Here is an 8,839-nt window from a genome sequence, read left to right on the forward strand (position 1 = left end):
CTTGAGATTAGGTCATTATGTAACATTTCACCCCTTCTGGGTCTTTGATGGAGTTGAAGACTAAATAGGTATAGCTTTTCTCCGTTATAACAAAAGATAAGTTAGGTGAAAAACTTTGGACTTCCATAGTAAGTTTTTTCTCTAACTTTGTCAAATACAAATAGATTAAATATTGTAACTATAATTCTCACTTGACAACTTTTTGCCATTTATGATCTTACAAGAGTTAAAACCTTTTTAATTATGATAAAAAGGAGAAAACACTGTAGAATAATCATCTTGTACACTGTAAAGATTTGTCACTTGTATTGGTTTAATAAAATGCTGATTGGCCAGTAGCCAGGCAGAAAGTACAAGTGGGGCAACCAAACTAAGGATGTTGGAAGGAGAAGGGTGGGGTCAGGAGTCACCAGCCAGATACAGAAGGAACAGGAGATGAACGTGCCATGCTAAAAAAGGTACCACATGGCAGAGCATAAATACAGAATATGGATTGATTTAAAATGTAAGAGCTATTTAGTAATAAGCCTGAACTATCAGCCAAACATTTACAAGTAATAATAAGTCTCTGAATGGTTATTTGTAAACTGACAGGCAGGAGAAATGTCCGACTACAGTGGGAACAGTAGATTCAAGTGCAGCTGCAGTACCAGTGATAAAACTTCAGAGAGGATTTGAAAACCTCAAACTAGGAATTGATTACCTGGTCCTAGACCAGATTCCTCAAACAAGAACATCACACACTCACACTCACACACACACAGAGAGAGAGAGAGAGAGAGAGAGAGAGAGAGAGAGAGAGAGAGAGAGAGAGAGAGAATGAATGAGCAATATCTGTTGGTGGCAGCTGTCACCCCAAAAACAAGGTAAAGAAAATATACAGGACTTTGATTGTTTTACACAGGTATACATAAAGTTAAGTTTATTAATGACTATTTTTGAAGCCAGCCATTTTGTCCAATATTTAAATAACAAGCTATTTAGTATTAAAGCAGAAGATACTGCCACAATGTGACAGAAATACAGCTCTATTCATAAACCCTTCACACAATTATATATTAAATGCTAGTTTTATTTAAGCAAGGCACCCCTACTTGTTCTAAAATATGGGGTGGCTACCCCACTGGAAAAGCAAACGAGGAGAGTCGGATTGTTTTATTTCCAACTAGACCTGGTTTAAATCAAGTGAAGCTGTGAATGTCCTTATAGTCTGGACTGCTTTGATGTCACTTTATGATTTCAAGCCTAACAAACAGCCTTATGATTTGTCCAAAACCAAAACAAAAAAAGATAAAGAAGGAAAGAAAGAAAAAAGGTAAAGGAAAGGGAGACTCAGTGAAATTTTAAATTAGCCTAAACTTCTGATACAGACAGGTGCCAACGTTAAAAGCCTTTATAGGTCAAGGCTTAGGGAGGCAGAGTGATTCTAGTGTTTCTAAAGACAAAACTGCCAAGTGACCACTTACGCTCAATAACCTGTAATTTGTTTTTTTTTTTTTAATTTCTACCCCTAGGCAATCAAATACAGACAAAATTAAACACTACTTGACCAAATCACACGGCCTTATTAAAGTTCTGAAACCTTCCCTTGCTTTGGTGAGTGTCTGGTATAAATACTCCACTATTTTATTTCATGAGAAATTTTATATCAGAGCTCTCAGTCATAGGCAAAAACAAGCAGGAATAAGGTTCTAAAGAGCAGCATTGAATGGAAACATCTTACAACTGCAGTATATCCTCTATGACAGAAACCAAGTTACAGAAACCAGACTTTTCCAATCAGACCCAGGACTGTTTAAATGGAATTTTAAATTTGTAGCTTATTTCATAATCCTAAACTGAATCTTTCTCGATCTAAACACTCCACTGTGAATTTTCCTTCAGAGCACTGTCGTCAGATGCCCAGATCCTTTCTCTAGCGGTCACAGTCAATCAACTGGATCTTTGTATCCCATGTTCAAGAGAGGTGTGCAAAGGATATGCTTCCTGCTTCATCCTGAAGATAAAAATAAATAAAAAAATAATTATTTATTCACAATAAACGATGTTTACATGTTTTCCTACATTACTTAAAGTGACAAATTCAGCTTCACCCCACTAAACTAGTGCAAATTATCCAACAAATCAATTAATATAGATAAGGAAAATTAGACATTAGTGTATACACAGAGCCTAGAATCCAGAAGTGAACATAAAAATATATTTTGTGGAGAACCGAGCTAAAATATGTGTTTAACAGTTACAATGTATTGATGCTTTATGTCCAAAAATATATTACCTGTGTTTTTAAAAGACAGTAAGTTCCTTAAAGAATCCATCACCACATTCAGAAAACAACTAAAGTGCAATATATTGAATACATGTAAACATTTAAGGAAAAAGGGCACTTCGAACTCATAACTCAAGCCCTTTCTAAAAAGCCAAAACAAACAACAGAAAGATCAAACAGAGCCAAATTCACTCTGAATCAATGATAGGAATGTCAGGTAGAGCACTCACACCTCATCAGAGAAAAACTATTACAGGGACCCAAATGAGGCAACGTGCAAAGAATGACTGGGTGGCCAGCCCCACAGACACATGCACTACACAAGCCCACCCCTAGGGCTCAGGGAGAACCTCATAAGGGGGAAGAGTGGTAGAAAGGATGAGAGCGAGACACTCAGCATGCCTGCAGGAGCAGCATCTTCAGACTTGAGAGAGAAGGCTGCACAGTGAAATCTCAAGAGTATGGCTGCCTGTAAGACCTACATAATGTCACCATCAGTTGACATGTCAACATGGATGGAGGAAATTTCACAAGGCTGCACCTTAGATCAAGAACTATAGGCAATCACCTGAGTGGTGATGGTACATGCCTTTAATCCCATCATTCAGGGGGTAGACACAGGTGGATCTCTGAGGTCAAGGCCAGCCTGGTCTACAGAGGGCAGCCAGGACTGTAATATACACAAAACTTGTCTGAAACACCCCCCTCCAAAAAAAAAAAAAAAAAAAAAAAAGCTATAGGCAATTCCGTAGGGATGAGACCTGAAGTAGGGTATCCAATCCTGAGTGCTCACCTCACACTAAATGGACCCAGTGGGGAAGTGTATGTGTGCGTATAAAATAATCAATGCATTCATTTGAGAGGACGGAGGGGGGCACGGGAGGAACGGGACGGGAGAAGGGTAGAAAAGACGTAAATACAACATTCAAGTATGAAATTCTTAAAAAATGTGTGTGTGTGTGACAAATGAGGAAATGTACTTAAGTTTTAAAGGGATAAGAAGATAATGTAAAACTTTAGAATTAGTTTAAGCATACAGCATTATGTGAGGAATTATGCAAAAAAAATTTATACAAAGATGATGCTTAAAGCCACCACACAAATTTAAAAAATTTTTATATTGATGCTTCACAATTATTAATTAGATCTTTAGTGAAGAGAATTGTTTCTGCCATATTATCAATTAGTGAGTCTATTATTAATTAATGTAAGTTTTTTCACAGCTGTAGCTTCATTACCTTATCATCTGGGATTCTGTTGAACTCTTATTTTCCTTTAGGACATGAATTTAGGAACAGCTCAATATACCTATGTTCTGAATATATATAAAAAAAAAGTTAGTTTAAGCAAAGACTAAAAGACTTAACACCCTTTTTATCCTACTTCAGAGAGCAACACAAATCCTTTACCCTTGCCCTAATTAGACACACACGAAGCTGAGTGTGGTGACATACACCTCTATCCCCGACTACTTGGAAGCTGGAGTGGAGGATCACTGGAGCCCCTTGAGTTTGAGATCACAGGTTCAGTAGGTTAGTCTGGATAACAGTGAGCTCCCCATCTCAAAATGATAATAATAACTGGGTGTGCTGGCCTCTATCTTTAACCCTGAGACATAGGAACCTGAGGAAAGACAACCGTGAGTCTGACACTGGTCTGGTCTACAAAGAAAGACTCCGTCCCAAGCTAAAGATATACAAACACAAAATTAAAAAAACAAAAACAGACATCAAGGAAAACTAAATCTAAACAGAAATTAGTAAAACAATCAGTTTAGTAGTACTAAAGGAATACAATTTGCCAAAGGAAAACTTCTAGGCACTTGACAGGAAAACAATGGGTCATACTCACGAACATGGGACCGGTCCTTGAGCATAGCTGCTACGGCGTCTTCATGGGTCTTAAAGTGCACGTCAGCTTCTCCAGTGGCCTTCCCACTAGAGCTGTACTCCATAGTGATCCTCACAGGCTTCAAGGGAGCAAAGAACTGAGCAGGGCCAACAAAAACAACAACCAACAACAACAATTATGAATTGTACGTTTTTTCCAGCGAGATGGCTCAGCAAGTAAAGGCCCTTAGCTACCAAGCCCTATACCTGAGGTTCAATTCCAGGACCCACAGTGGAAAGAGAAATCTGACTCTGGCTAGGTGACTTCTGACTTCCATATACAAACCATGGTTCTCCTCACCAAAAAAAAAAAAAAATCACACAATAGTTTTTAAAAGCTGTTGCTAAGTGCCAACAAGCCAAAATTTCCAGTCAACCGTGAGAACACAATCATTACTCCACAGAATCTGCTGCTAAGCTAGGTTCGGTAGGTTAGTTGTATGAAGTGTATTTCAACTTGAGAGGGAAGTATCAGGGCACCGCCCACTGAGGCTGAGGAAAATGCAGTAGGTGCAGCCTGGGTCTAAGCACCTAAACTAAAAGTAAATGGACTGAAAACCACCTCTCCTATTCTGATGATCAACCCTACACCTTAGTTGTCTCTAAAATCCTCATTTTTCCACCTTGAATCATAATTGCTTTTTTGAAGTGATAGGGTCAAGGATGGCCAAGCTGGCCCCAAACTCCTGGGACCACATCCTGTGTCAGTCCCACAAAGCCTCCGCTTGGGGGGGATGGAGGCCTCGCCAGAAACTCTGCTTTCCCCCAGCCTGCTCCAAATTAACACAAGTTCAACTTCAGATGCACAACCCTCTGAGGCTTACTGGCACACACATTTATAATGTCTTGGGCATTCGCTTGGAAAGGCAAGCCCCGCATGTGGACAAAATGGAGTGAAGGTGCAGACCCAAAGTCGACGGCCTCTGGAGGTTTCTCTGATATCTCCTTAGGCAGTTCTGTAGAAGAAAAAAAATACAAGGACACAAAGCTTCCAGAGCTGTTAGCAGATAATTAGATATGACCTTTAAGTCAAAATCCTCTATTCATCTTGACCCAGAGTACATGAACTTTAAAGCCAAAAACCTGAAATTTCTGCTACTTTACATCACTTAGGAACTCAAACCACTCCCAAATGAAGAATTTATCACATGTGATAATAAAATAAAGAGGCATTAATTAAACTGTAAGTGGGCACTAAGAACAAAAATACAGCAAACATGGTGACAGGACAATCCCAGAGTACTGGATCTATCTGTACGCACTTCCAAATTTCAAAAGACCCCAAATGTTGCTTTGGAGTCACAGATGAAACAAAGATTTAAATCCAGAGGCCAAAAAAGTCTTTAGTCAACATCCCACTCTATCCAAATCATTCCCCCCATGCCAGGCGGTGGTGATGCACACCTTTGATCCCAGAACTCAGGAGGCAGAGGCAGGTGGATCTCTGTGATTTCGAGGCCAGCCTGGTCTACAAGAGCTAGTTCCAGGACAGGCTCCAAAGCTACAGAGAGACCCTGTCTTGAAAAATCCAATCAATCAATCAACAAAAGAAACAAATCATTTCCCACTTTAGCGTAAATGCTGGCATTTTGCCTTGGTCTGCTACATTTGCACTGCAACAGTTTCTGAGCACCTACGAAATGACAGTGTAGACAGGTGGCACCTGTGCGAAAGCCCTGTGGTCCAGAGCCACAGTGGCACACAGCCATGTGATGCACAAATAAACAGCCACACACACACACTAAATAAAAATAATAATAAAAACTAATAAAGGACTGAAGCTTCTCTAGCAGAGGACCTGAGTTCAGTTCCCAGACCATATCAGGCAACTCTCAACTGCTTTTAACTCCAGCTCTAGAAATGCCCTTTGGCCTCCACTGGTACTATCATATGGACATGGACACACATACACTAATTAAAAATAGTAATGTTTAAAACTAACAGTAGCTGTCAGCCAAGTTCAGTCAGTAATGGCACCCACCACCAAGCCTGACAACCTAAGTTCTATTCCTGGCTCCCTAGCGGAGAGACCCAACTCTGGAAGTTGTCCTCTGACCCCCACCCGTGTGCATGCCCACCTGGATTCATATAGACATACATGCAAAATACATGCAAATTTTTATTTAAAAATATAGTTTGTGCATGTAGACTAAGTACATTCTACGCTCATATTCAATATTTAACTCAACACCCCTATTCTGAATCTCATAATTTCATATAAGCTGACCATGAAAACAGCTCAACAAAACCTAAACATACATACAAGGCAATCCTCAGAAGAGGCAGGACCTTACCTATCTCTTTATCACTTTCAAAAGCTGTCACAGGCTGAATATCTTCATTTACTTCATGTTCCTCAAATACTACTTCTGGCTCAGTTATATATTTAGCAGAAGGAGATGACGATACCACTTTCTTTCCCTTATGAGCTCCAACATGTGTTCGAACTTCATTTCTTCTGCTTGGGAATATCTCTATGTATCTATATACAACAAAGCAAAATGAAAAGGCACAAATTAACTTTACAATAAACTTATAAAAATAATAATTCAGTATGTGTGGCTAGAGAGATAGCTCAGCAGTTAAGAGCTCTTGCTGCTCTTCCAGAGGATCCTTGTTCAGGTCCCAGCCCCCACATGGGACAGCTCACAACCATTTGCAACCCCAGCACAAGGGACTCTGACATCCCCTTCTGGCATCTTGGGACACTTGCACACACAATATACCAATTTTTTTAAAAATTAAAATAACCAGGTTATATATATTCCAACAGCTTATGAAACTTGGATATCCAAAGACAACAGCAAGAATAAAAAGCCCACCTACACATTAATTCATGACAAGTGCTTTTGACAGAGTAGGTCAACATGATAATTTTAGTAATACTGTTGCCAAAATATCAGGCTCATTTCTGTATGTTTATGCATATGGCACTTTTTAATTAGGTAGTTTTAAATGTACGTTTTTTAAAAGAGATTACTATTATTATTTGGTTTCTCAAAAATAGGTTTTCTATGTATAACAGCCTTGGTCGTCCTGGAACTCAACTCTGTAGAACAGGCTGGCCTCGAACTCAAGACTTGCCTCTGCCTCCCAAGTGCTGGGATTAAAGGCGTGCACCACCTCTGTCCAGCACTTGGGAGGCAGAGGCAGGTGGATCTCTGTGAGTTTAAGGCCAGCCTGGTCTACAGTGAAAGTTCTAGGACACAGAGAAACCCTGTCTCAAAAAACCAAGAGAGAAAGAGAACTGAGAGATACTGTTCAGCTTTTAAGAGATAAGACACAGGGGGAGATGTTTTCTGCACTGACTATGGAAAGTTCTCAGGCCACTAGAAAACTATTACATAAATCTGACCATACATAACTTCAGTCATCTTCAAGCTTCCTTTTCCAAAATGTATTTTTTAATTTTATTATTATTGTGCAAATTACTGCAGAATATTTGATCACATTGAACCCCAAAATTGCATTATTTATTAGAAAAACCAGTTTTTAGTTGTGGTGTGGCCTAGCACACACCTTTAATCCAAGAGCTTTCTGCTTGAATGTTGTAAACAGGATTAAATAGAGTCAATTATAGGTCAAGAGGCAGAGAAGCAACTAGTCAACAGGAAGTGAACAGAAGATTATTAAGAAAAAAAACAGAGAGAGTAAGGGGGAGTCAGGAGGAAGGATGGAGTCACACACAGGAAGTAGAAGGGAGGGACATTCAGTTTGGGCAGAAGAGAGAGGCAGAGAAAGGTCAGCTGGGTGCTGGCTTCCTCTGTCGTTTTCACCCCAGCATGCAGTTCCCAAATCTTTATTGGTAAAAATCGAAAGATTAAGATTTTGTTAAAGGGGGCTGGAGAGATGGCTCAGTGGTTAAGAGTACTGACTGCTCTTCCAGGGGACCCGGGTTCAATTCCCAGCACCCACATGGCAGCTCACAACTGTCTGAAGATCCAGTTGCAGGGGATCTGACACCTTCACACCAATGCACATAAAATAAAATTAAATAAACCATAAAAATATTTTTAAAAAATGTTTTGTTAAAAACAATACACGTGCAAGTATGAGTGTTTGTGTGGAAGTCAAAGAACAGCGTTGTGGAGTCTGTTTTCTCTTTCAGCCCTGACGTGGGTCTGGGGGTTAAGCTCAGTCCATGGGCTAGAGAGTAGGCACTTTAACCTGCTAAGCCACCCTCCCAGCCCACGATGTATTATTTGTTTATTCACACACTAACCGCTCTTGGTCATTCAGGATAAAGGTTTTGAGGGGCTGAACTCCAAAACCCCACCACACTGGACTTTTAAGCATCTAAAACTTGAAACTAAATAAGCACATTCTTTTGTAAAGTCAGCATACCCTAAAAATTTCTTATAATAATGAAAAGCAGACAACTTTTTTTTGTTGTTGTTGGAGTGAGGTGGTAGTGGCACACATCCAGCACTTGGGAGGCAGAGGCAGATGGATTTCTACAAGAGCTAGTTCCAGGACAGGCTCCAAAGCTACAGAAGAACCCCTGTCTCAATAAATAATTTTTTTGTTCTTTTTCTTTCCACAGCTAACAATCTCAAGGGCTTACAGGTCGATTTTGCATAGTTAATTATATAAAACACTAAAAGCTATAAAGAAATTCTCCAGAACTTCACCAAGCAGCTAATGAGAAATTCAAGAATTATCCTAATACCATCAGACACAG

The 8,839-nt window shown here is 39.6% G+C and overlaps 1 protein-coding gene across 1 annotated transcript in view; it reads right to left on the bottom strand.

Annotated features, from left to right (window-relative positions):
- Nucleotides 1–886: 886 nt before the first annotated feature.
- Nucleotides 887–8,839, bottom strand: part of Grsf1 (G-rich RNA sequence binding factor 1) — a 15,829-nt gene continuing 7,876 nt past the window's right edge. The window contains exons 6-10 of the mRNA XM_026785171.1: nt 6,453–6,640; nt 4,993–5,114; nt 4,121–4,256; nt 3,508–3,584; nt 887–1,996 (exon numbers count right to left, since the gene is read on the bottom strand). Coding sequence (XP_026640972.1) covers nt 3,535–3,584; nt 4,121–4,256; nt 4,993–5,114; nt 6,453–6,640 — 496 coding nt within the window. The 3' untranslated portion in view covers nt 887–1,996; nt 3,508–3,534. The remainder of the gene's footprint in view (nt 1,997–3,507; nt 3,585–4,120; nt 4,257–4,992; nt 5,115–6,452; nt 6,641–8,839) is intronic.

This window comes from Microtus ochrogaster, linkage group LG1, assembly GCF_000317375.1.
Source record: "Microtus ochrogaster isolate Prairie Vole_2 linkage group LG1, MicOch1.0, whole genome shotgun sequence".
NCBI lineage: Eukaryota > Metazoa > Chordata > Mammalia > Rodentia > Cricetidae > Microtus > Microtus ochrogaster.